The 27747-nt window shown below is 46.4% G+C and overlaps 1 protein-coding gene across 1 annotated transcript in view; it reads left to right on the top strand.

The window, feature by feature from the left end:
- Positions 1-27747, top strand: part of VPS13B (vacuolar protein sorting 13 homolog B) — a 2934705-nt gene that overhangs the window by 1962861 nt on the left and 944097 nt on the right. The window contains exon 34 of the mRNA XM_085605186.1: positions 5370-6069. Coding sequence (XP_085461312.1) covers positions 5370-6069 — 700 coding nt within the window. The remainder of the gene's footprint in view (positions 1-5369; positions 6070-27747) is intronic.

The raw sequence follows: 27747 nt of genomic DNA, 5'->3' as shown, positions 1-27747 counted from the left end.
AGACAACCCCACTGCTTCTTGCAGGTCCGTGTGTCTCAGGCTGGGGCACCTTATGCGGAACAACGTGCCTGTTCGAGGAGCATCACTAAAGCAACGGGAACAGAAGGGGATCGCCAGCAACCCACTGGGTGAAAACTACAGAGGGACTATGGGAAACAGCACCAATTTTGGATCTTAGAAACTGCCCTGGACTACACGAACCAGAGTGCTTTGCAAGAACACGCCCACTAAGGCGGGACCAAACAAACTATATCACCTGTGAAACTCATGCTTGCTTTCATTCTCCCCACCAAACGCCGTGCCATGATGAAGGGAAAACTCTCGAAACGCGTAGGCTGAAGGCGCTTTACCATGCTGTGGGATTCTCCCTGACTCCGCTGCTGTCTCCCGAATAAACCAAGGAAAAATCGAGCGTTGTGTGGGTGTCTTCAATTGCGGGGCAATTGCGATTGGAATATGTGGTGGCCAGCCAGGGTCACGAAGACAACCCCACTGCTTCTTGCAGGTCCGTGTGTCTCAGGCTGGGGCACCTTATGCGGAACAACGTGCCTGTTCGAGGAGCATCACTAAAGCAACGGGAACAGAAGGGGATCGCCAGCAACCCACTGGGTGAAAACTACAGAGGGACTATGGGAAACAGCACCAATTTTGGATCTTAGAAACTGCCCTGGACTACACGAACCAGAGTGCTTTGCAAGAACACGCCCACTAAGGCGGGACCAAACAAACTCTATCACCTGTGAAACTCATGCTTGCTTTCATTCTCCCCACCAAACGCCGTGCCATGATGAAGGGAAAACTCTCGAAACGCGTAGGCTGAAGGCGCTTTACCATGCTGTGGGATTCTCCCTGACTCCGCTGCTGTCTCCCGAATAAACCAAGGAAAAATCGAGCGTTGTGTGGGTGTCTTCAATTGCGGGGCAATTGCGATTGGAATATGTGGTGGCCAGCCAGGGTCACGAAGACAACCCCACTGCTTCTTGCAGGTCCGTGTGTCTCAGGCTGGGGCACCTTATGCGGAACAACGTGCCTGTTCGAGGAGCATCACTAAAGCAACGGGAACAGAAGGGGATCGCCAGCAACCCACTGGGTGAAAACTACAGAGGGACTATGGGAAACAGCACCAATTTTGGATCTTAGAAACTGCCCTGGACTACACGAACCAGAGTGCTTTGCAAGAACACGCCCACTAAGGCGGGACCAAACAAACTATATCACCTGTGAAACTCATGCTTGCTTTCATTCTCCCCACCAAACGCCGTGCCATGATGAAGGGAAAACTCTCGAAACGCGTAGGCTGAAGGCGCTTTACCATGCTGTGGGATTCTCCCTGACTCCGCTGCTGTCTCCCGAATAAACCAAGGAAAAATCGAGCGTTGTGTGGGTGTCTTCAATTGCGGGGCAATTGCGATTGGAATATGTGGTGGCCAGCCAGGGTCACGAAGACAACCCCACTGCTTCTTGCAGGTCCGTGTGTCTCAGGCTGGGGCACCTTATGCGGAACAACGTGCCTGTTCGAGGAGCATCACTAAAGCAACGGGAACAGAAGGGGATCGCCAGCAACCCACTGGGTGAAAACTACAGAGGGACTATGGGAAACAGCACCAATTTTGGATCTTAGAAACTGCCCTGGACTACACGAACCAGAGTGCTTTGCAAGAACACGCCCACTAAGGCGGGACCAAACAAACTATATCACCTGTGAAACTCATGCTTGCTTTCATTCTCCCCACCAAACGCCGTGCCATGATGAAGGGAAAACTCTCGAAACGCGTAGGCTGAAGGCGCTTTACCATGCTGTGGGATTCTCCCTGACTCCGCTGCTGTCTCCCGAATAAACCAAGGAAAAATCGAGCGTTGTGTGGGTGTCTTCAATTGCGGGGCAATTGCGATTGGAATATGTGGTGGCCAGCCAGGGTCACGAAGACAACCCCACTGCTTCTTGCAGGTCCGTGTGTCTCAGGCTGGGGCACCTTATGCGGAACAACGTGCCTGTTCGAGGAGCATCACTAAAGCAACGGGAACAGAAGGGGATCGCCAGCAACCCACTGGGTGAAAACTACAGAGGGACTATGGGAAACAGCACCAATTTTGGATCTTAGAAACTGCCCTGGACTACACGAACCAGAGTGCTTTGCAAGAACACGCCCACTAAGGCGGGACCAAACAAACTATATCACCTGTGAAACTCATGCTTGCTTTCATTCTCCCCACCAAACGCCGTGCCATGATGAAGGGAAAACTCTCGAAACGCGTAGGCTGAAGGCGCTTTACCATGCTGTGGGATTCTCCCTGACTCCGCTGCTGTCTCCCGAATAAACCAAGGAAAAATCGAGCGTTGTGTGGGTGTCTTCAATTGCGGGGCAATTGCGATTGGAATATGTGGTGGCCAGCCAGGGTCACGAAGACAACCCCACTGCTTCTTGCAGGTCCGTGTGTCTCAGGCTGGGGCACCTTATGCGGAACAACGTGCCTGTTCGAGGAGCATCACTAAAGCAACGGGAACAGAAGGGGATCGCCAGCAACCCACTGGGTGAAAACTACAGAGGGACTATGGGAAACAGCACCAATTTTGGATCTTAGAAACTGCCCTGGACTACACGAACCAGAGTGCTTTGCAAGAACACGCCCACTAAGGCGGGACCAAACAAACTATATCACCTGTGAAACTCATGCTTGCTTTCATTCTCCCCACCAAACGCCGTGCCATGATGAAGGGAAAACTCTCGAAACGCGTAGGCTGAAGGCGCTTTACCATGCTGTGGGATTCTCCCTGACTCCGCTGCTGTCTCCCGAATAAACCAAGGAAAAATCGAGCGTTGTGTGGGTGTCTTCAATTGCGGGGCAATTGCGATTGGAATATGTGGTGGCCAGCCAGGGTCACGAAGACAACCCCACTGCTTCTTGCAGGTCCGTGTGTCTCAGGCTGGGGCACCTTATGCGGAACAACGTGCCTGTTCGAGGAGCATCACTAAAGCAACGGGAACAGAAGGGGATCGCCAGCAACCCACTGGGTGAAAACTACAGAGGGACTATGGGAAACAGCACCAATTTTGGATCTTAGAAACTGCCCTGGACTACACGAACCAGAGTGCTTTGCAAGAACACGCCCACTAAGGCGGGACCAAACAAACTATATCACCTGTGAAACTCATGCTTGCTTTCATTCTCCCCACCAAACGCCGTGCCATGATGAAGGGAAAACTCTCGAAACGCGTAGGCTGAAGGCGCTTTACCATGCTGTGGGATTCTCCCTGACTCCGCTGCTGTCTCCCGAATAAACCAAGGAAAAATCGAGCGTTGTGTGGGTGTCTTCAATTGCGGGGCAATTGCGATTGGAATATGTGGTGGCCAGCCAGGGTCACGAAGACAACCCCACTGCTTCTTGCAGGTCCGTGTGTCTCAGGCTGGGGCACCTTATGCGGAACAACGTGCCTGTTCGAGGAGCATCACTAAAGCAACGGGAACAGAAGGGGATCGCCAGCAACCCACTGGGTGAAAACTACAGAGGGACTATGGGAAACAGCACCAATTTTGGATCTTAGAAACTGCCCTGGACTACACGAACCAGAGTGCTTTGCAAGAACACGCCCACTAAGGCGGGACCAAACAAACTATATCACCTGTGAAACTCATGCTTGCTTTCATTCTCCCCACCAAACGCCGTGCCATGATGAAGGGAAAACTCTCGAAACGCGTAGGCTGAAGGCGCTTTACCATGCTGTGGGATTCTCCCTGACTCCGCTGCTGTCTCCCAAATAAACCAAGGAAAAATCGAGCGTTGTGTGGGTGTCTTCAATTGCGGGGCAATTGCGATTGGAATATATATATATATATATAATATGAGAGAGAGAGATATATATGTTTTTCACATATATGTGTATATATTGTTTCCGGGGTCCCCTCGCATGGGCAGGAATATTCATGTGCTTTTGACTATTGATGAGTATACCCCTGGAAGAGAACTAGGGTTACAGGTAAGTAACTTATCCTTATGGAATCTATCAATTCCTATGCTATATCCATTGATTCAGGACGCAGACGCTTCCCCAACCTTTTTGTGGCAGCCATCACGCTGTTCAGACTGTTTCTTTTACCGAGCCAGTACGGCATTTTGCCAGATTTGTCTACCTGATCATATAGAGTGCTCTTGTCCTTCCTTCATTTTCAGTTGTAAATATTATAACCTGGCATTTTCTATCTCATAAAGCTGCATTCCAGTGGCAGATTACCTGTATTTCTGTTCTAGTTTTTAAAATGTCCGCTTTGGTTTCAAATACTGCGCATCGCCTACCTTGCTTAAGTTATGCACTACACCCAAGAGCTCTGCCCCTTACCACTGGTTTGAATGCCTCCCAGACAGTCCTTGGGCAGTCCAATGACCATTGAAATTTCCTGAAAGTATTACTCAGTTTCTTCTGTCCGGTTTACTGACAGTTCTTCATTCATCAGCCACCAAGCATTTACTTTCGTGTTTCTTTCTGTCAGGGTAATTCATATATTGATTCCTTAGATTTCCATAGCCATTATTATGCTGATTATTTGTATCACTGAAAATTCAGCAATTACAAATGTATGTTGTACTCTGTTTATATAAAACTTGTCTTCATAGTAAATAAAGATGATATCATGATTTTGATATTTGGCTCAGCCAAAATAATAATTTAACTCGTCATGTTTGCAACCAATATGGAATGTAGCTCGTGGGCTGTACGTTTTTGTTCCACTACATCTTTTTCGTGTAAGTGGTATCCAGTGCTTGCTGGTTAAGCAAGAGTTCTGGTCAATGAGAATGTAGTGAACACTCATAAAATCCTAACTGTCTGCAGTCACAAACCTTCCTAATGTTTTTTCACATTGAATTTGCACACCTGCAGCTAATGCTGATAAACGCTGGAGGAAATGTTCCAATAAGATACTGAAGAACCCTCCACATTTTCTTGGATTACAGAAAGAATAATCCCCACCTTTTAGTATGTTTTCCAGGTGGGATAAAAAGGGAATTGACCGTGAATGTAAGGCTACAGATTTTGTGCCATAAGAAGATCAACTGTTTTATCCCGGAAATGGTTTATAGTTAGGAGCAAATATGGAAACTTTAAGTGTATGCTATGAGATTTTTGTGAAAACCAAAACGTTAGTAATTTCTTTTTAATTCTAGCCGTAAGCCTATGATTCCTGAAGGTATTTATTCTTTTATATTCCTTTTATGTTATCACATTTCTTAGTGTGTATTTATTTCTGAGCCTCTATTTGAAATTGGTTGTAATCACCTGCGTTTGCATCCCTGTTACAGTCCTTGCCACATTTTCTGCTATCAGTACCCCAGTGCTTGGGGTTATTGTTTTATAGCTGTCTTTTCTTCACAGGTGTTCAGTCAAGAAAGGAAAAGGATTGATTGCCCTGATGGAGGAACTGTTGACACCTCTTCACGTTATAGTGGAGCACAGGACAGTGGCATTGGCAGTGACAGCGCCAAAATTCGAATTGTTCAAATTGAGCAGCACAGTGGCACCAGTCATCATCGCATTGCTCGCCTGTCTCAACAATCATCCATTGTGAAAAATCTCAACTTCATCCCATTTGACATCTTCATAACAGCTAGTCGTGTTTCGCTGATGTCATACTCGTGTACGGCAATGCCAAAGCCCCAATCACCACAGGACCAGGCGGATGGATTAAAACTGGATAAAAGCTCTTTGAACCTACCAGAAACAGACGAGGGCAATGCGGTGGATGGCAAGCACACACAACCTTCCATCGCAACACTCACTGCTGATGATTTCATGAACAGTCCAGGGTCTTCATCAACAAAGAGAATAACAGGCCTACTGTCCCTGGAAAGCCTTCATGCCACCACAAGATCTTCTGCTCGGCAGGCCCTGGGTATCACAATTGTGCGGCAGCCGGGGCGCAGAGGGGCTGATGATATGCAGCTGGAGCCCTTTCTGTACCTTGTGGTGTCTCAGCCTTCTTTGCTGGTGAGCTGTCACCACAGGAAGCAAAAGGTGGAAGTTTCTCTGTTTGACGCTGTTCTGAAAGGAGTAGATCCAAACTACAAGTGTGCAGGTAAGAGCATCATCGCTGCTTCTGCCTTTTGAAGTTTTCTGTGCATTACGAGACTATTTTCAGTTCACTGTGACATAATTTTCCCTCGATCCAAATCCAGCCAGGATGGGAAATGAAAGCAAGCTGTCTTTTTTTCTGCAGGTGTAACTTTGCTTATGTTTTTTATGTATATTGACAAACATATGCTTACTTTTTCTCTGCAAGTTTATTTTTTGAGAAATACATTGTCACAGACATTACACTCACTTTTCACGCCAGTGGGGGGAGAGCATAAAGATTAGCTCCTTTGTTAAGTTACAAAGATTTCAATAACATTTTACAGTGGTTTTGAGAAACGAACACTTAGCACAGTCCTACGAATCACCTGACATAAACCGTAAATGCAGTTTTTGTTGTGGGGAAGGTTTGCGTCTTTATTTAAATAGATTTCCGAAGTTCGCATTCTCAACACTGTAACAGCTTTCATGGCTTATTTCAATTGTGATATGTCATGCACTATGTTATTAAGTTATGTTTTAAGTGTAGTCGAGTGAATGGATGTGATTCCTTAACTCTAATTGCTCGATGTTTGGTAGGGAACACTAATCACTGTGCTCTGTGAGAATGAAATCATTGCAAACGACCAATGCATTCTGGATTAATAATCAAGCGTGCAAGAAACAGTGCATTTATCTACAGCATCTTTAAAATAGATGTGTCTTTTGAGACCAAGCCCTATCCAGAGTATAGGAAGCCACTCTCCACTTCGGTGGTTTTTCAGTGATAAAAAATACTGCCATCACACTTTTTTTATTAGGTCTCACCTACGCAGCATGCATGCGCTGCTTAGGAGGGCCTTTAGCTGTCGCTCTGCTCATTTTCAAGCTCACACTTATGCATGTGGTGACATCCACCTCGCGAGAACGAGCAGGGGCGCGCCACAAGCACGAGTGCAGTGCTTGAAAATGAGCAGACTGCGCACGCACGCACCACTCCCGGGCTCACCTCCTGCTCCCCCTCTCTCTCACGAGCATTCCTTGTTTTGTCATCTTGCGGATTTCCCGGATCTCCTGTGCCGTACCAACACCATCTCACCCCTCCCACTTGCCCGCCCCCACCACCACTCCGAGTTCGAGACCTCTTTCCGCTCTGTATTAATTCCCCCCTCCTCTTTTGCTTTATACAAAGGGATCTCAACGCTTTACATGAGCACCGGTTCCATTACACATTTTTTTGTCAGCTTGCCCATATCTCATCTTCCCAATCTCTCGTGCAGTGCCCAACGCTATCTCACCCTCTCAATTGCCCACCTCCGCCACCCTGCCCCCATCCCCCCCAACAGTGCACTGGCCAGACCTCGTGGCTAAAAGATAACTTTGCAAGAAATCCATCAGAAACGTTGTGAGAAATGCTACACTTTAATGCAGACTTGGCATGTTGCATTTGTCACATGTAACATGGTTTTAAAGGTCACTTTATGAGTACACTTGCCGGCAGTATTTGCCAGACCTGGAGAGAACATAAATACACAACTTTACTTGGAGGCTGTCTGCCTCCTTCTACGATTGGTTTTAAAATCTGCTTTTTTAAAACTATGTAGGAAAACCTCCATCCCAAGAAAGAAGATAGGTAACCATTCCTATGACAGGGACATGTAAGCTCTGCGTCCCCATTGGTCCATTCCAGACACCAGCTCATGAAGAATATATGTTTTTCAGACAAAGCTGCTACTCTCACAGTATAACTCTATGCTTGTAACAGGCAGTACTCTTAATCTCAGTGCCTGCAGCTGATGCAGGTGGCGTTGGTGCTGTCACTTTGCTTCTATGTGCCTGAAGCAGTCACTTTGTATTGTACACGAGGTGTCGCTAGCATTGCTGCTGTTTCACTATGTGTTTACTCCGTGCAGATAGTGCTGCAGCTGTTTCTGTGTGCCTGCAGCTGGTGCAGGTAGCATTGTTTCTGTCACATTCTTCCTGTGTGCCTGATGCAGTCACTGTGTTGTGGAGCGCTTTACACGAGCACCGGTTCCACTACGCATGGTAACATTCTTTTTGTAGGCGTTTTATACAGTGCAATTTCGGCCCATAGCTATTGGAGCGCTTTACACGAGCACCGGCTTCATTACACATTCATTTGTGGTAGTATGGTACATCTTGGTGCATTTGGTGAGGATATTAGCTCTCTTTCGTAACGTCATTGCTTGTTTACAATAAAATAAATCTCTCCCTCGCACCTTCACCAACCCAAACATCTCTACCTCACACTCCCATACCCCTCTCATCTCTCCCTCCCAATCCCCCCATCTCTCCCTCCCAATCCCCATCTCTCCCTCCCACTACCCCTCTTATCTCTGCCTCACACTCATCTCTTCCTCCCACTTCTCCCTCCCACTACCCCTCTTCTCTCCCTCCCACTACCCCTCTTATCTCTCCCTCACACTCCCCCTCTCCCTGCCACTTCCCCATCTCTCCCTCCCACTCATCTCTCCCTCCCACTCATCTCTCCCTCCCACCTCTCCCTCCCACTACCCCTCATCTCTCCCTCCCACTACCCCTCTTCTCTCCCTCACACTCCCCCTCTCCCTGCCACTCCCCCCTCATCTCTCCCTCCCACTACCCCTCTCATCTCTCCCTCCCACTTCCCTCCATCTCTCCCTCCCACTACCCCTCTTATCTCTGCCTCACACTACTCCTCTCCCTCCCACTTCCCCATCTCTCCCTCCCACTCCCCCCTCATCTCTCCCTCCGACTACCCCGCTTATCTCTCCCTCACACTCCCACTACCCCTCTCATCTCTCCCTCCCACTCCCCCCTCATCTCTCCCTCCCACTACCCCTCTCATCTCTCCCTCCCACTACCCCTCTCATCTCTCCCTCCCACTCCCCCTCTCATCTCTCCCTCCCACTCCCCCTCTTATCTCTCCCTCACATTCCCACTACGCCTCTCCCTCCCACTCCCCCCATATCTCCCTTCCACTCCCCCCTCATCTCTCTCCCACTACCCCTCTTATCTCTCCCTCACACTCACACTGCCCCTCTCATCTCCTGACCCCACTGCCCCCTCTCATCCCTCCCTCACACTCTCTGTCTATACTATCTGCTTTAACAAATGATGGACGGAATGCTGACAATGCAAACATTCTCCCCCAGACAAAAGATCTGGGTTAAATCCATTGTTCTTTTGCCCACTACGCCACCCCAGTTTGGACCGAGCCATATGCAAATCAGTCTTGACCCTCTGCCTCATGGGAACAGTCCAGACCGAACTGCCAAGCCAGGTCCTCCCTCCATCGTTTTTTTTGCTCACCATTCAAACTGGAACGGCATGGTGAGCAAATAAACAATGGATTTAGGCCCAGATCTCTGTACTGGGGTGAATGTATGACATTGTTCTGCATTATGTCCATCAACTCTTGTTTTTGCATTTATACTATCTGCTTACACATACTACCTTTCTTTACCTCCTCATGCTGTGCACTGGTACAGCTCTTGACTCCCCCACCCGCCTTTGGGTGCCCCTCCCACTTGTTCCTCTATCTCTATCTCTCGCTCTCGTACTCTCTCTCACCCCTCTCTCTCACTCTCGCATGCACTGTTCCCACCTCTCTCATATCATTAACTTCAGGTTTTCGAACAAAGTTTCTTTCCCGTACCTTTTCAACATTTCCGTCTCTCAAACCCACGCTCTCCTCCTCTTATTTGGGGTTTCTCTTGCGTACACAAGCGCACCCTCTTTATACGTCTGTCACCTGCTCTCCCCTTCTTTCTCTCTTTCTCACTCACTCCTTCTGCCCCTCTGTCCGGAGTTCATTCACCACTTCCTGCACAAACTACTTATCCCTCTCTATCTTCCTTTCTGTCTATTCTGTGAAGCTCTCACCCCTATCTATTCACCATGACACATAATTCAACTACACTGTCCAACACACAATTCCACATCACACAATTCCACAACTAACAATTCCAGTACTACCCACATAATTCCACTCCACACCACATGCATCCACTCGACTCTAAACCAAAAAACATGGCTAAAGGCATTGTCATTTACAATGCCAATAGCTCTAACTCTCGCAAAAGGTCAAAAGAATCATACCAAGCATTGGCATAGCCAATAGGTCTCGCCTTTGGGACCTTATAAGTGTTTAGCCATGCAACAGTTGATGTTGTTGCACCAAGGATATTGTACTGCATAACTAAATACTTATAAGGTCCCAAAGGCGAGGCCTATTGGCTATGCCAATGCTTGTCAATCTTTTTATTGATTTGCACATAAAACTTTAAAGCATACAGATGGCACATATGCCGCCAAGTCATAGGGCTACTGGCTATAATACCTTACATCCATTATGCAGAATTGCAACATTGCAGTGAAGCCGATGCTCGAACTTAGTTGCGCCGCGAGCTGAGGAAACGCCCTTCATAAAACGTAAACATTGAAACCGTAATGTTCATTTTGTCTTGTGAATATATTTCCTCTCAACCTCTTTCTGTTCCGCATTCTGTTTACCATTGCCACCCACTGAAATGTGAATAGTTGTTTGTAATCTGCCCCTATTTGTTAAGCTTAAATCCGGATTTCAATCGGAATGTTTTTTTTGTTTGTGCAAAGTATAATTTATTTCAGAATTGAAGTTTCCCACTTCCTGACCATATTACCTACGGCGGGCAAGGAGTATGAACATTATTTTCATTTTGGATGAGACGGGCATTCCTAGGGAGCTGCGGTTAGGATGAGGGGGGCTGACTTGGAATAGTTTTAGTTGTCTGCCAGACATGATTGTATATGAGAAAGATGTCTGGTGCTCTTTCGTTTGGCAAAGCTTGTTTCTCTTTGGTGTTTGTCATTGTTGCCTTAGTGGTGTTTGGGTCCCAGCATTCAGTGTTCAACTTTACCTCCCGTAGCCACCAGTTGTATTTGAGTTTTTAACTCAGGCTCCAAATAGCAGATTAAACATTTAATGCTGATAAACCACTTTGACGTTCGGCGCTCCACACTTTGCTTGGATGCTCTTTCAGCAGGAGTTCGTCCATTTTCTAAACCTATCTGCCTCGTTATGGCACAATAACATGCTACATCTTAGTAGTAAAGAAGCATGTGCCAAGTGATGAATTAGACATTCCATCCATGGCTCCCTGTTTCCACTCCCTCTCCTATCACCTGTAGGTCTGGGGGATGCTGCCAGAATGACTCCCAGGGCAGCAGCATTACAGTTTACCTCTGTGCCAGGAAAGAAGAATGTGAAAAGGCAATTTTTCCTAGGTAGTAATATCTTTGAAGTGGCCCTGTCCCTGCAACCTCTACATGTTTCACTCTCTTCGTGTAGCCTCTGCTGGCTGTGTGGGCCTGGAGCTTTTGCCACACTTATTTTACCACACCGGACCAACACTGCTTTCTCTTGGCTTTCTCCTGGAATATGGCTACGTATACCTGCAGATTCTACACTCTTTTAATATCCCCAGGTGCCATACTGGATCAAAAAATTGTAATAGCTCTTCCCTGCAGATAAGAGGTGCTGGCTCTTTCTCAGCATCAGATTTTACGCATTTATGACGTCACTGGAGCCACATAACTCCAGCCAGCGCCCGACAACAATTCCTTTTTTTTCTGCACCCTAAACTGCAGATTTGGAGCTGCTTACGGAGGATTTTTCTAATTTTCAAAGATTTTTCTAAACATTTCTTTCTCCAAAAACACTGTGCTGTGCATTATGGTTGTCACTCCCTAGAAAGTCAGGGTTAAAGCTCCTTTGCTCTTGTCATATACAGATGTTCATCTGAGACCCTCACGAGGTCTGCCTTAGCATCTAGGCTTAAAGCACAAATTCAAGTTGTTTAACAGGAGCAGCCTAATCCACATCAAGGCAATCAAGTAGTGGAAGGCAATATTATTCACGGCGTGTCTGTGAGATAACCCCTGGGTTTGGCGCTGTTCGTACTCCAGTTCAGAGTTGAGGTTGCATTCTTCCATTTCAGTAAACTATTCGAAGGATAAGAAGAGGAAGCACAAGAAGAAAAAGACACATAAAGACTCTTCTCCCAAGCGTCAGTCCCGGTAGGTCAGCTCCGCATTCTCTGCCCCCCAGTGGAGCCCCCCTCCGAGCCAGAACTTGCCGACATAACACCGGATCGATTGACTGACTCCAGTCCCAAACCCAAATGCTGCACCAGCCTCAACTCTATTGCTAGATTTTCCAGCACAGTCCCTGTATTCCTTAATGGCATTGGTCTGGAACACCGCGGCTCTGTCTGGTGCTTCTGTCGGCCTCATGGAATCGTTTGGGCTTCAGAAGGAGATTATGCAAATTGAATTTCTCTCAGCTACAGTCTGCCCCAATGTCGTGCCATACAGAGACCTTGCAGTGCCATCTGGAATCGCTCCAGTACTACATTCTGTGCCAGAGTCTCCTTCTCCACCCTGGGTGCAAATTACAACGCGACCAGTGCTGATCCCAGAGTACATGTCTACAGTCTAAGCCTGTCCTGTTGCAGTCTAGGATGGAGTCAAAATGCCTTGCAGAAGAGGCCAGATACAGAAGAGTGCCCAGTCTGGTCCTTCTCCACAAAAGAAATATCGATGGAAGATATGTTTGGTTCAAACTCAGACACGATCCAGTCGCCCTTCTTAACGATGGTGACAGCCATGAGACAACCAATTTGATTCCTCATGCTGATTCAGATATTGCTGGTTATCTGGCACTTCAAAACGCCAGCGATGTCACTTAATATGGATATGGAGGGAACCTATGGGCCAGCATACCCAGATACCTAGGGCCCAATTTCGATGTCGGACGGACCTGAGTCCGTCTGACATAGGTTCGATGCTGGGACCGACCGACCTCCTGTTGGCGGTCCCAACCCAGCAATTAGGATGCGACCGAACACTGTTCGTTCGCACTCCTATTCTTTACAATTGGAGCGTGCATTCCGACCGAAATGCATGCTCTCACTGTAAAGAGAAGGGGTGCAGTTCATCCCTGCACCCTGTGGCTGGCACCTCAAGGTGCATGCCACGGGGTGCAGGGATCAACAGGGGGGCACCATAGGTGCTATCTAGTGGCCTTGCACCCATGGGGTCCCTGCTGGGGGCCCCCAAAGCCGACTTTCAACAGCCTTTCTTTGTCGGAAAGGCCAGCACAGAAAGGCTGTCAGAATCCCACATTGTAATCCCTCGGGCGGAAAGAGCCGCCTTGGGATTACAGGAGGCTTTCTGAATGGCAGACGGGCTCTCCGAGCCCGCCGAAAGCCACTTGGAAATCCAGTTTGGATTCATTTCCAACCGACTCCATCCAAATGGGTTGGTCGGAAATTAATCCAAACTGCTGATTACGATGCTGTAGGAACGGCTCCGACTGAGGGTCAGAGCCATTTCCTACTGCATCGTAATCAGCCCCTTAATTTGCCAGTTTCAAGAGTGAAAGCAGGGCGATTATCCTTACTGAGATTCTCCAAACTGCTTTGACAGCAACTGAAGCATTTGCTATGTTTAGTAATACTCTATTTGATCCCATTTAAGTAGCGTGCTGCAAACCTACGTCTGCCCCAACAGTAAACAGATGATTGCAAGATGTTACAGACTGGCACCAGATGACTCAGACTTCCCCTCCATCCATCTTTTCCAGAGACTCTAGTAGTGCAGGCATCATCAAGCAGAGAACCAAAATCTGGGGGTCTTTCTCATTGCAACCCCTGACAGGGAGTCAAAAAAGCTGAAAGCAAATGGGGAAAAAGTATTTTCAGCCAGAAGTCCGGCTGATAGGTCTTTGATAGGATAATTTTGTGGAGGTGTTCACGGATGGCCGAGACACATCAAGGTAGAGTCCTTGTCGGGCTGGAAACGGTTGACTCTTAGGGAGGGCTTTTCAGGGAGGTCTTAATAGATATCCCATTTGATGGTTTCCTTCATTTTAGTGACAAGGCAGAGTCTGCCCTAGAATGAGAAAGTGTCCACTTTGGGTTCTTGCATGCCCTACTCATGAGTTTCGGAGGCAGTACTGACAGTTTTTAGAATACTCCAAAGGACTTCCTTTTTGCCGGTGCCAATCCTCCCAGCCCAACCAGCATCCTAATCTGATGAAGCTCCCCTGGCGACTGCATATTGAGAATTTTCTCAGCATTTCTTCCGCACACCTGTAGGTGGCCTCGTGTCCTGCCCTGAAAGTGACTCTAAAGCCACAAATATATATACACCACTCTTGATCTTTGATGTCAGATCCTATATGGAGCTCGTTTCCTCAATGTTTTCTCGTCTTTTGACAAATCTTTTTAGGACTGTTTCCTACAGTGTGCAAGGGAACTTGTCACATCAGAACACTACAGAATTTAACCCTTGTAGGGACTGTCAGAAGCAGATATCTGTGACAGACCCCCTCGAGATATGTCTCTGGTGCCTAGGATCTTTGTACGACTCCAAATCCTGAGGGGACTGCGCCTGAATGAATTTCATAGCGATCTGGGACTGCCAAGCTCTATAGCGCTGAATACCATTGATAGGCAATTAGAGGCTAGTCCCAGTCAAAGTTAAGGATACGGAACCGTTTCCATTCTCAAGGCAGCTCCTAAAAAATGTCCTTTTCACTCTCTAAGTCATCAAGTAAGTCCAAGTCAGGAAAAAAAGCAGAAGAAGTTGAATCTCTCCCTCGTAGCACCATTCTCATTCAGAGACGTCTCAAGGACTTCAGTTTGCCTCCAGGTTCTGGTCTCCTACCGAATAAACCATTCCATAGCACATCCCAGTGCAACACAATTCCCAGGTCCATCAGTGTCGCTGTACTTCTGCCATGCCTTTGGACCCGAAGGATCCGAGGAGGGCTCAGTTGGACTACCGTTGATGAATCTGTCCTCAATTCAGTCTGTGCCTTTTGACTCCACTGCAGGGTCTGCCCCGATCCAACTTCAAATTCAGCACCATGATCCACGCCAGTCCCTGCTACGTCGACACCGGAAGAAGAACCCATTGTTTTATCAGATTCCAAGACAAACCTAACACAACATTGACTGAAATCACACCCTCCACAGCCTTTGGCGCAGTCCACCCATCCTTATTCTGACTCTCATAGAACACTGCCACTACCTAAGACATTACACATTCTGTTTCCATCAACCCACCAGAAACCTGCGCTCCGCCTCCCTTCACCTCACTCACAACCCTAGGATATGCCGAAGCTACAGCGGAGGTCGTTCCTTCTCCTTTCTGCTGGCCAGATCCTAGAACAACCTCCCTCTCCACCTATGGCTCTCTCCCTCTCTGCTGGAATTCAGGAAAGGACTCCGCAGCAGGATCTTCAGTGCCTAGATACCCTCACAGGTGATTAGCTGCCCTGTCCTCATGCATCTCCCTATACATGAAAGTTTGGTGGTCGAGGCATTCACGAGTAGATTAAATCCTCACTCATTCCCTGCTACACCTCCTGATAGGGAATCAAAACACACGGAGGTATTCGGGAAGAGGATGTTTTCCTTAGCCAGCATCGCCATACCCTCGGTTAATACCAGCTGTTTCCTCTAACAATACTTGCATGCTTTATGGGATAAAGTCAGTGAGATCTTGACGAGAGCCCCTGATTAATACTGCATCAACCATACACAGATCATTCAAGATGGTCAGGACACAGCAAGGTAAGTCATCCCCTCTGGGTCGGCCACCACTGACTGCTTGGGCAGGGCAGTAGGTATCAGTGTGGTGCTTCGGCGCCATGCCATCCTGGTTATGCTATGTGGAATTGTAAAGTGCAGCTTATCAGTCGCTAGGGTATTCAGGTGCATCCTTGTTCCCACAAAGGACAGCGGTCTGTATCGGATCCTAGACCTAACTCTCTTGAACTTTTTCCTTCACAAGGATAAGTTCAAGATGCTGTCCCTCATTCAGGTACTTTTGGTGCTTGTAGCAGAAGATTGGACGGTGTTCATCGACTTGCAAGATGCGTATTTTCTCATGCCAATCCTGCAGTCACACAAGAGGTACTTGTGATTTATGGTAACTTCCACACACTACCAGTTCATGGTTCTCCTATTTGGTCTTACGGCTGCACCTTGGCTCCTTACCAAGGTGATGGCAGTGGTTGTGGCCATATGCAGAGGTTGGAGATTTCAGTGTGCTTATGCCTCAGTGATGGTGACTCAAGGTGAGTTTGCCACAGCTAGTGTCAGACAACCTGCAAAAAACAGCATCACTGCTGTTTGACTTGAGCTTATCCATCAACCTGCCTAATATCGCACCTAGAGCTCTCCGAGTATCTCCTGTTCATAGGGGCAGTACTGAAAACAGCATCTCAATGAGGTTTGCCTTTTTTTCCCCAGACGATCTGGGACAGCTAGGAATATAAACTGAGGTTTTGGGAGGGAGCTTGTGTTCCAGTCTTTCGGATTCTTTGCCTGCTAGGTCTTCTGACTTTCTGCATCCTTCTGGTGAGACACAACGGATGGCATATGTGGGCTTTCCAGTGGTACCTCTGAGTACGTTTTAAAATGGGAGACATCTGCCAGATATCATCAGAATCCCTCCAGGAACAGCAAAAGATTGGCTATGATGGTCATTAACAGAGAACCTGGTTCAAGAGAAACTCTTTTGCATACCACCAACAGTGGCCACAGCAGTGATGGACCTATTCACCCTAGGTCTGTCTGCGCATCTAGAGGAAGTGGAAATCTAAGGACTCTGTTCTCCAGATCTGCTACAGCTACAGGTGATTCGCATTGGCCCTGAATGGAGATTAAACGGCGACAGCTGAGGGTTTTCAATCTTTCTCCTGAGGTCTGTGATGTCATCTTGGCAGCCAGGCTTCCCTCCACTAAGACTATACGCCTGTTGTTGGGATAGCTTTTTTCTTGGTGTTCCTCAAGTTATGTGGACCCCCTTTCTGCACCACTGTCGGAGGTGTTTTTGTTTGTTTTATCTTTATCCTTGCAATGCCTTTCCCTGGGCATTGTTAAGGGTAACCTTTCAGTCATTTTGGTTTTCCTGCGGTTGCCGGATCAACCCTCCCTGTTCATTTCGCCAGTTCTGACTCATTTTGTGAAAGGTTTGCAACATTTGTTCTACCCTTTTGCGATTCCCCAATGGTTATCTCAATATGGTCCTCTCATTTCTCATATTTACTTTGAGCCACTGCACAGCTGTACTTTGCGACCCTTGACCATCAACAAAGTCTTCCTAGTGAACCTTAAATCGAGAAGGAAGGTCACCGACCTTCAAGCTCTGAAGCTTCACCCTACATACACCAGTTTTTTCCCTGACAAACTCTCTTTCTTGCCAAACGTAGTCACAACATTTCCCGTCAGTCAGAGCATCACACTGCCTATCTTTTTACTCCATCTCTTACTTTGAAGTAGGAGGAGGAGAAACTCATCACCTTGACCCAAAGAGTGCACGTTCTTTCTACATCAATTGCACCAAAGACTATCCAGTAGATGATCAGCTGTTCATCGGGTTTACTGGATCGAAGAAGGGAAAAGCTGTGCGGAAATGGACCATCTCTCAATAGGTTGTACTCTGCATTTAGATCTGTTATTCATTAGCAAAGAAGCAGACACCTGAGGGCTTGTGGGTTCAATCTACCTTGACCAAGGCCACTACTCACACGAGGCACCTGTCCTGGACATCTGCCAAGATCATACATGGACATCACTCCATATGTTCACGAAGTACTACAGCTTGGACAGTCACGTCTGCCGAGATGGACATTTCACCCGCTAGGTCCTCTAGGAGTTTTTGGTTTAAGCCAGTTCTCAGACCATTGGAGGTATTGCTTGGGTATCTAACCTAAGGTAAGGAATCTGTGGTTAGAAGTCTCGATCAGAAGAACAAATAACTTTATTTTCAGTTATTCTTTTTCTGGTAGAGACACTATGTAACCGCAGATTAATTGCCAATCCCCCTTCTCTGCCAATTGTTCTCTTCACCTAAAAGATCCCATTAGACATTGCACAATTGTTCAACAGTGGTTTTTACTTGACTCTGCGTTTTTGGTTCAGAAATAGTCACAAAAGAAACCGATGTCAGAGTGCTGGGGTGGCACATATATAGGCATTGTTGCATCACTTCCAGTGCAGACAACGAGCTGATCGACACCACCTATCGGTACGCAGAGGTACTGTTCAAGATTTTCTAGATCCACTCTGACACCTGGGGAATATTCTAAGGTGCGGAATCTGCGGTTAATTAGAGTCTATACTAGAACAAGCATTTGCAATGCAATAGGTCTCACATTGACGCAAGTTTGAGCTATTGACATTGTAATTAACAATGCCTTTTATTTGTTTTTAAAAAGAAAACAAAAATAAAAGGCATTGTTATTTGCAATGTCAATATCTCAAACTCGCGTCAATGCGAGACCTATTGCATTGCAAATGCTTGTTGTTAAATGTGTCGCAATACCTGGCACACATTAACGGTGAAATATCATGCATACTTGCCCTGAAAACAAGCATAACAGAAAGCAGCTCCACATCCGCACCGGGGAGGAGACCTGGGAGGGCGAGGGCAGCCTGCGCATGCGCGGTGCCTGTAACATTCGCGCGCCTAGTGGCGGCGCGTGCGGCCGGTGCAGGCAGCGCCTGTCCCCTTCCGGGGCTCCCGTGGTGAAGAGGGAGCCCCGGCGCCAGAGAGGAAGTGTGGGAGCTGAAGTCCCGGGTCCCAGGAGGGGGCCCGGGTGAAGAGCGGCAGATAGCAGTGCGGGGCTCCCATGCCTAAGGAGAGAGCCCAGCGTCGTGCTGGCAGAAGTATAGAGGAGCTGGAGTGCTCCGGAAGCGCGCCGCAGCCAGCCGCCGTTCAGGAGGATTTCCCCCGCAGACCGGGTGAGTGGGGGATTCTCCATTTGTCCAGTGGTTGTGCCCATGAAGGCACAGTGTCAATGTTTATTTCCTGAGCAGACCCGCCGTTGCGGGCCCCTCCAACGATGGGGCGAGTTTTAAAAAAAGTGAAAGTGAAACTGCATGCTGGCTTACAAGGACGGAAGGGGGACAGGAGATGTGCACACCTCACAAGCGCGTACACAGGTTCCAATCCGCCAAAAGCCTGCGCGTGCCCATCTCCTGTCACACTTCCGAGGAAAGTCAGCAACAGTAGTTCTCGCTGGCCACAGCGCTTCACGCTGCGTTCGCCAGGCGAGACCTAAAAAGGGATACCAAAGGTAAGTAACTTGTTTGTTAACCTAAAAGCTTTTTACATAGTAGTTTTCAGAAACCTTCAGTCTATTGGGGCAGCACTTTATGTAATGGTATTTCTGTATGGTACACCAGTTGTGTAGCAGTAGTGGGCTGTACGTTAATTCGAGGGGGTGCTGCTGGGAGACAAAACCAGATTCTAGACGCTTGTGGGGGATGTAAACCTTTAAATTATTTAATGACATCACTTTTCACAGTTACAATTGTAATACATCGCACACATATTTACAGTTGTAGGCACTGGGACACAAAGTGATTTGCCCATATCCACATGGTTTTCAGAAGTGCAGAGCAGGGGTTAGTCTCGAATTACCCATGTTCCAAAGTCAGCAGTTTAGTCACAAGACAACGTCTCCACAAAAAGGTAATACTGATTAGGAGGCCTCCCCTCACATTCAGCCGGAGTCTATGCGCCTGTCACTGTGGATTCATTCTCTTACTGCAAGTAGTCGTTGGTGGGTGCAAGGCAGCAAACTTTCATTGCTTCATAGCTGATCACATTCAGCCACATGGCATGGTCCAGCTTGTCAGTGAAGCCCCTCACTGCACCCAAATATGGTGGGGAGGAGTGGAGACAGAAGGTGACTAGTTGCTGTTGGTGATACCTGCTGTATAAAGGCTTGTGTCTTTCTGTAGATATAGTTTTGAACTGAACCTCAAAGAAGTGTGAAAGCAGCTAATTTTATGAGGTGCATTGCACCACTTTGACAAAGATGTAATGCTTCAGTAGGTGGTAATTACAGCTGTAAAATGTTTAATTCGTTGTAGCTAAGATAGGCAGGCTTGTGTCTGCTCTTCTACAACACAGCCCTGTGAGGCACTATAAAGTCCCTCAGTGCCCATAGTGATTCATATCATATGGTGCATGCAGAGCTTGACTCCATACCTACTCCTGTGCTTACTGGTGTATACCATATTCTAAAACTGCACTTTAGAGTCATGCCATTGTACATCCTTGTAGGGGAGACGTATAATCATCATGAAGAATACAAATAAGAAAGCATCCGCCATTATTAGTCAAAGATACAATTTGGGCTCTGAATGGATGGCAAAACCCCAGAAAGCACAACTATAAAGTGCCATTCCATGTCTAGTCCAGAGCTAATTTCAAATTTGTAATAGAGCAGAATGTGCAACCAATGTTGGAAGCGAAGGCCCATGGTAACTCCGTGGCTTCTCTGACTCGATTGTGGACTGCTACACTAGAGTATAATAAACCCGAGGATGCGATTGAAGTTGCCCTCAGAGTTCAAAATAAGGTACATGGGGAAGACAATACCTTATCCTCATACCAACCCCAGAGTTGTCAGAGCTTCTTGAAATTATACATAATAAGAGGGAAGACATTACCCTGACCTGTCCTCAAAAATATGGAACCCACACTCACAAAACCAGTGAGATTAAGAAGCAAAACGAATTTTCAACTGTTCTTCAGACGTGTGCAAATTAAAAACAATGTAAAACATGTCTAAAAGCAGTGAATAAATTCCTATAAGGAAATCTCATCTTTGAGGAACAATATTGCTAAATTTAAGAATAGGGATGAGTATTTGCAAAAGGCTAACATGGTAAGAGAAACTAAGCTGAGAGGGAACATGCAAAAGATTTTTTGGAAACAAGCAACTTTCCCTAACTAACCTAACTGAAAGGCACGATTTTAATAAAGACTCAGAAGCAATTGTTCTTTGGTAGGATTATGTATAGGCAGTGTTTGGCGAAGGCAATAGGCGCCTCCTCTGGCCCAAGGGTCTTTTACGTGGCACTAAACTATGAATGATTTAGAGCCTCTTTGTGAACTAATGCTCCTGGGGATTGCTAGTCAGTAAAGGAGAACAAGATGCATCCTTTTCTTCTGTCTCCCTTGTGCTTGCTGTCTAGTTTTACTATGAACATTTCTAGATAAACTGTTCACAGATATTGTTTTTCCTGAAGATCGTGTTTGGAATTCTCTACCCAGACCTGCTGCCATCTTGTGTAACTGTTTGCAAGGTGTTGGTGAAAACGTCCTGCATTTTGCAAGAATGGTATTCTGGCTCCCTCTCTCTCTTTTGCATGACCTTTTTGCCATGACATTCTTCAGTTTAGGAGAAGTGGCCTTGGCCATGGCCTTCTGGTTTTTACTGTGTTGTGGGGTTGGGGACTTTAGCTTTCAGTATACATCACTCCAAAATCCCCAACAAAAATCGCTCCACAGTGTGGAAATGTTAGCATTCACGCTTTCACCTGTGCCACTAGAACTGGCAAGGCATCCAAAATCTGCAACAACTTAGAGGGTGAATGTAGGTTTAGGTTATAGGTAAAGATTTCCTGTCCAAGTTCCTGCAGCACCTTAAAGTTGCTGGTTGAATCGATTACACATCACTCAGTCCCCACAACAGAATGGCTCTGGAGCAGTATTTAGAGGTCTAGATGTGTGCTACATCCTACCTATGGCAAATGTGTCTGCTTAATGGAAGCCTCTTTGCTGCAGTAAAACTGTAAGATAACTTCCTAAACTGCCTAATGGTGTTAAGCTAGTAGTGTTGAGGTTCAAGCTAAGAAAAAGAAACAATCAAGTCAAGTGAAAAAGCGTTATTCGATTTTTTAAGCAAATCATAAAAGCACATAATCAAATACCCAGCAAATTAAAAAAAAGAGATACGCATAAAAATATTATAATTTTGAACTTAATTAAAATGCCATGTTCACAAAGTATTAAAACATTAAACTAAAATAACAACATACCATAAATAGAGACCTACTTAAAATAGCAATTCATCCCTTGTAAAAATGTTTGTTACAATTATTTTAAAAGTTTTAATAATTGTCACTCTGTAACATCATTTACCCATACTGCTTTCTGATTACAAGGGTGCCCCTTATGAAATTCACATTAGCAATACAGATATCTAAAACCATCTCTAAGTTCAGGGACGTTACCCTCTCAATAATGGGAGCAGAAATCTAGCTCTCACTGATTTATAAAGTGCATTAAATAGTACAAAGTGCAGGGTGCTTTGTTTAGTCCGGTTATCACAGGAACAAGGCATAAGGTTTCCCACCCAACCTCCTTGACATGGAAAAGCTACTGAAAAGTGTACTGTGCCTAACTGAAGCCTTGTAAGATAAAATCTTTACTGCGGATTCATAATAAAATTTAAATAAAATTGTAAATGATTGGTCCAAGGACTAACCTCAACAGAACTCAGCATTCTGTATTGTGTCTGGGGCTGCCGATGGTGTAAGCTAGCCCTAGTAAAAAACGCTGATTAAATAATGTCTTTTGCTTTAAGCGTATATATATATATATATATATATATATATATATATATATATATATATATATATATATATATATATATATTTTTTTTTTTTTTCTAATAGATCACATAAACCCATCTCCAAAAACATAAATTTCAGGTGGTTGAACCAGGGGATCTTATCAACGTTAAACACAGCAAGACAATCCCTGATAATGGCTCTAGAAAAAAATAAATACTCTGAGAGCCAAATCGTTGCCCATAATAAAAAGGGAGTGAAAGACCTAAACATATGCTTCTAAACCCTGCATCATTAGACCAAGGACCACAAAACTGAAAAAAAACAAAAGGAAGAAGAAACAATATTTTAGTGACATCCCTAAACAACAAAACTCAAGCAGAATAATGTTAGCCCAGTCTTTCTTGCTCCTGCCTTATGTAACAAATTTACATTGTATTGACCCCTTCAAGAAGAAATGAAAATGACTCTTTCACTCACCTTAAAAAAAAAATTAAAAAAGGGAGTGAGGCCAATGCGGTCATCAATATGTTTCAAACCTAATTCAGAGTGACAAAATGTTATAGAAGCACTTTTGGGTATCATCAAAATAATTCTAATAAAATTATTCTCTACGACTTGTTACTCCTGCTGTACCTCCAGACTCCAGTCCCATAGGAAAAGCATTTTACTTTATAGAGGATTAATAACTCTTTTGCTGGTTTGTGTCCCCATTTAGCTGCAAACCGAAAAAGAGCATCCATTTCCCTGGTTGTCTGCAGTGCTCTTGAATTCAACAGAGGGTCCCATGACAGCTGTGTATTAAATAAATTACCCAAATAAGAACGTTTGACTTTTTCGATCTCTTTTCCCTGCATCATAAATGTTTTAGATTTGGTCAACTTGGGGCCCCATACCATAATCTATGATTTCTTAAAATGAACTTTTAAACCAAGAGATGTCATAAAAATCTGTAAAAGCATCAAGGAATTTCTGAAAGCTTATAGCTGTCCTTGCCAGGAAGATGGTGTTGTCTGCATATGAGAGTAACGGGACGAAATCAGTGCCAAGCCTCTGGAAGCCTAATTTCCTCTGCAATAGAAATACCTCTAGCCCATTTGTATAAATGAGAAATAAAAAAGGAGCTAGGATGCAGCCTTGACGGACCCCCTCAGCCGAAGCTATTGTCTGTGGTTTCTCGCCCTTACTGTCATATCGTATCCTAACCGTTGTTAGAATGTAACCTGCGTAACATAACTACTAATGATTCCTCCACTCTCATATCTCCAGTCATAGCCCACAGTCTGACCCGATTGACAGTATTGAAAGCATGCGATAAGTCTATGAAGGCCAGATGTATAGAGCACTTCATGGACTTAGCATAACTACTGATAATCAGTGACAGATTGAGGCATTGTTCTGCCGTACCCATGCCCTGTCTAAAACCTTTATTGTCGCAGCAATCAATGATATTGGCGTATAACAGACAGATCATTTCTGTCCCCCTTTTTAAATACAGGGACGACATTTGCTTCTTTCCATGTGGTACACAATGGGCCAATTATAGCAGCTTTAAAAATAGTACTTAGCAATGGCACCCACAAATTAGGGTCACCTTTAAAAAGATCAAGGGGCCCTCCATCTGGGCCGGGAGCTTTAAAGCAAATGCCCCGAGATATAGCTTCCTTGACATTTTTTTTAGAGTTTATATATAGCTTGAACTAGACCTGAGACTTTGGGTATCAGAGCTCTTTTCATGAGCATCAGTTTCGTTACAGATGGACACATTCATTTTTTTTTTTTGGACAATAGATTTTATTAGAATTTTACATCCAACGGGGTGTGCCCCCAACAAATAATGGTCATAATTTGCACGAATCAACACATTACAAATCAGTGATGAGGGTATCCTCCGAGGATCAATAAAGCAAACACACCAACCCCCCCGCCTCCCATCTCCCCCACCCCCTGCACCGCACATCCCGCTGAAAACATTATATAGGCATATAAACAGATAGGCATATCGCTGTATTGGTCAATCCCCGGGCCAGACCGGGAGGACACTAAATGGTAAGTCCGTCTATGAGTTCCTGAGTTTTGGACGTGGGAAAGGTAGAAAGATCAATGCCACGGTATTTGGCCCATGCAGACCAGATCTTCCTGTGCTTTTGTGGACAACCCCGAGCCTGGAATACCGCCACCTCGGCAGACATACATTTATGTAATGCGGATTTCCAGGCCGCCACCCCGGGAGGAGAAGAGGACTTCCACTGTTGGGCTATGTCGCACTTGGCCAATGTGAGACCTAAAAAGAGCAGGTGTCTTTTGTACAGGTTCCCTCCTATATCGTCAGTACTGTGGAGAAGAGTCAGTCAGGGATCTGCCGGGAGGGCCCAACCCAGTACCCACCCCAAGCATGACAACACACTCGACCAAAAATGACCCAGCACTGTGCAACCCCAAACCGTATGTATAAAGGAGCCCTCCTCTGACCGGCATCTGAGGCAAGTGGGAGAGGAAATAGCCCCCATCTTCCATAGGCAGAGACGGGTGTAATACACTCGATGAAGGTATTTAAACTGGATCAGCCGGTATCTCGAGGACACCGCTGAACCCCTAGGGCTAGCCAGAGCCTCAGTCCAATCGTCGTCAGAGAGGGTCGGCACATCTGCCTCCCACGCCGCTCTTGTCCTGTGTAGGTTCGTCTTGGCATGTGCGGTCAGTGTCTGATAAAGATGGCAGATTTTGTGACCCCCCCTGGTCCCCCATCAATAACCTACCCTCTAGGGGGTGGAAATCCGGCAACGATGTAAGGTGCTTAATCAGGGGAGATAAGGCGTAGCGGAGCTGGAGGTATTTATGGAACTGGGACGTGTGGAGATCGAACTCCTCCTGCAGCCTTTGAAAGGCATTACATCGCCCAGTGTCGAGATCCATATGGTATCCCAGCGACGGTAACCGGGTAAGCCCGAGACCGGTCTGAGGTATGTGCCCCACCAGAGGGGCGTCTCGCGCGTAAGCATGCCCCACCAGCCCATGGACCTCAAAATACGTCTCCATATCTGAATCACCGTGCTGTTGGCCGGAGGAAGGGCCTCTAGAGCAGAGTTGCTGTATAGGAGACCTAGTAGTGGGTACACCTCCAGGTAGAGACGTTCCACCGCATAAGCCGGGTCGTCTTGCGGACTATACCACCAGTCGTTGATGACTAGCAGCTGGGACGCCCAGTAGTAGGACTCCACGTCTACTGCCGCAATACCCCCACAATAATTGGATTGGACACAGGTCGCTAAAGCCACCCGGACCGCTCCGCCGCCCCATAGGAAACTGTTGAGGAGAGCGTTCACCTGACCAAACCAGGACGGCGGGATAAAGTGCGGGTAATTCTGAAGTCTGTATAACAAGCGCGGCAAGGACGCCCTTTTAAAAATTGCAGAGCGGCCATATAGAGACAGAGGAAGATGGGACCATTTTGTTGTCTCCTCCCGGACCTTAGGGAGCAAGGGGGCAATATTAAGCGACCACTTCAAGGCGGGATCTCTAGTGATGTAGACCCCAAGGTATTTAAAGCCGTCCCGTGCGACACATTCATTTTTGTTAGGCACAGGGAGATTAAGTGATTTGCTCAGAATCACAAGATGTTGAGCGTCATTGCCAAGACTCAAACCCGATTCCCCAGCTTCGAGGTCGACCGCTCTAGCTGTAAGGCTACATCCTCTCGCCATCATTCACTGAGATAGACAGACTTAGCTGTAAGCTTGATTCAAGTTGTGGTTCATCTCCACATCGTGTGCCACTGAATCTATTGCCCTATTTGAAGGATTCAAATTCAAGTAAAATGAGCCCCCCAAACGTCTCCTAAAATCAAAGAAGCCATCTGGGCCTAATAGTCTAAAAACTTTGGGCGATTTATAACCTCCCAGAATTGTTTTGTATCCTTAAGCGACCGTGCTGACACTAAACCCTTCCACTCCTCATTCCTCAGTTCCATTTTCCTCTGTTCGATCACAGGTTTATAGATCTTCCTGAGGACTTTAACTCGTTCTTTATCCAGAGAAATGGTATTTAAAGCCTCTTTTAGATCTTTATGAGCTTTTGTGCATGCATTATCAAACCAGTGCACTAGTGAGGCATTATTAGGGGTGTTTTTCTTTACCAGAGTTGAAGAAATTGCGAAACAGAGCGATTCATAGTCCCGTTCTTTATTTATTTTATTTGAAAGGTTTTATATAGCGCTGGCTAGACCCGGGGGTATCAGAGCACTTTACATGAGTATCAGACCATAGTTGCAGGTTACATCGTTACAAAGGTTACACAGTTTTAGAGCATAGCTACATAGTTACATGTTAGGTCGATACAAACAATAAGGACATATACGTAAGGGAAAAAGCAGGCAAGGGGAGAGATTCAGAGGAGAGGGGGTAAGAGCAGGGGAAGTAGACAGAATATAGGAGGGAAAGAGGAGGGGGAGGGTGAGAGACAAAGCATGAAAGAGGAGGGGGAGGGTGACGGGGGCACACACCGGTAGAGAGTAATAGCTGTGTCCAAAGTCCAGTAAGCTGTGATCCCAGGGGAAGTGGTATGATTCCCCCATCTCCGTTGCGAGAGCCTCCCTTTATGCAGTGGGCTCTCTCAGAGGGGTCTATGAGACTCCAAGGCCTATCTACTGGATCCTTCCCCAAAAAGGGGGGAGGGAGTGCTTTTGCAAGGGGCGCCATACCATACCAACAGTGAGTGGCTCCCTTGGCGCTGTGGACTCTCTGAGCGAGATCACTGAGACTCCAGAGTATAAATATTGGATCTTTCCCCAACAAGGGGAGAAGGAGTGCTTAGTCAAAGGGCACAAGGGACAGGGGGCTAGGCGGCGTAGCAGACAAGGGGAGAGAATCAGGGGAGAGGGGATAGAAGCAGAGGAAGTAGACAAAGAATGAAAGAGGAAAAGCGGTGGGGGAGGGTGAGAGACAGAGCATGAAAGAGGAGGGGAAGGGTGAAGGGGGCACAAACCGGTAGACGAGTAAAAGCAGCGTCCAAGGTCCGGTAAGCTGTGAGTCTCCGTACTTCTTCAGAGGGAATACCATCCTGCTTCAGGCAGTTATCTATAAGCTCCAAATTACCAGAGGCAATTTTCTGCTCGAATTTTTGGGAATCCCCTGTTCCCATTTCAGTCTAATTTCTTTATATAGATTGTGTGAATAGGTGGTTCTAAGGATTGCTTTGTCCTTGGCCTTACATTTTGATGCGTTATGAGGGGGTCGTGGTTTCTCGCGCAATTTGATGTTATTTTAAAGTCTTGCACG

The sequence above is a fragment of the Triturus cristatus genome, chromosome 5_1, assembly GCF_964204655.1.
Source record: "Triturus cristatus chromosome 5_1, aTriCri1.1, whole genome shotgun sequence".
Taxonomy (NCBI): domain Eukaryota; kingdom Metazoa; phylum Chordata; class Amphibia; order Caudata; family Salamandridae; genus Triturus; species Triturus cristatus.
This window is presented reverse-complemented; position numbering and strand designations above follow the sequence as displayed.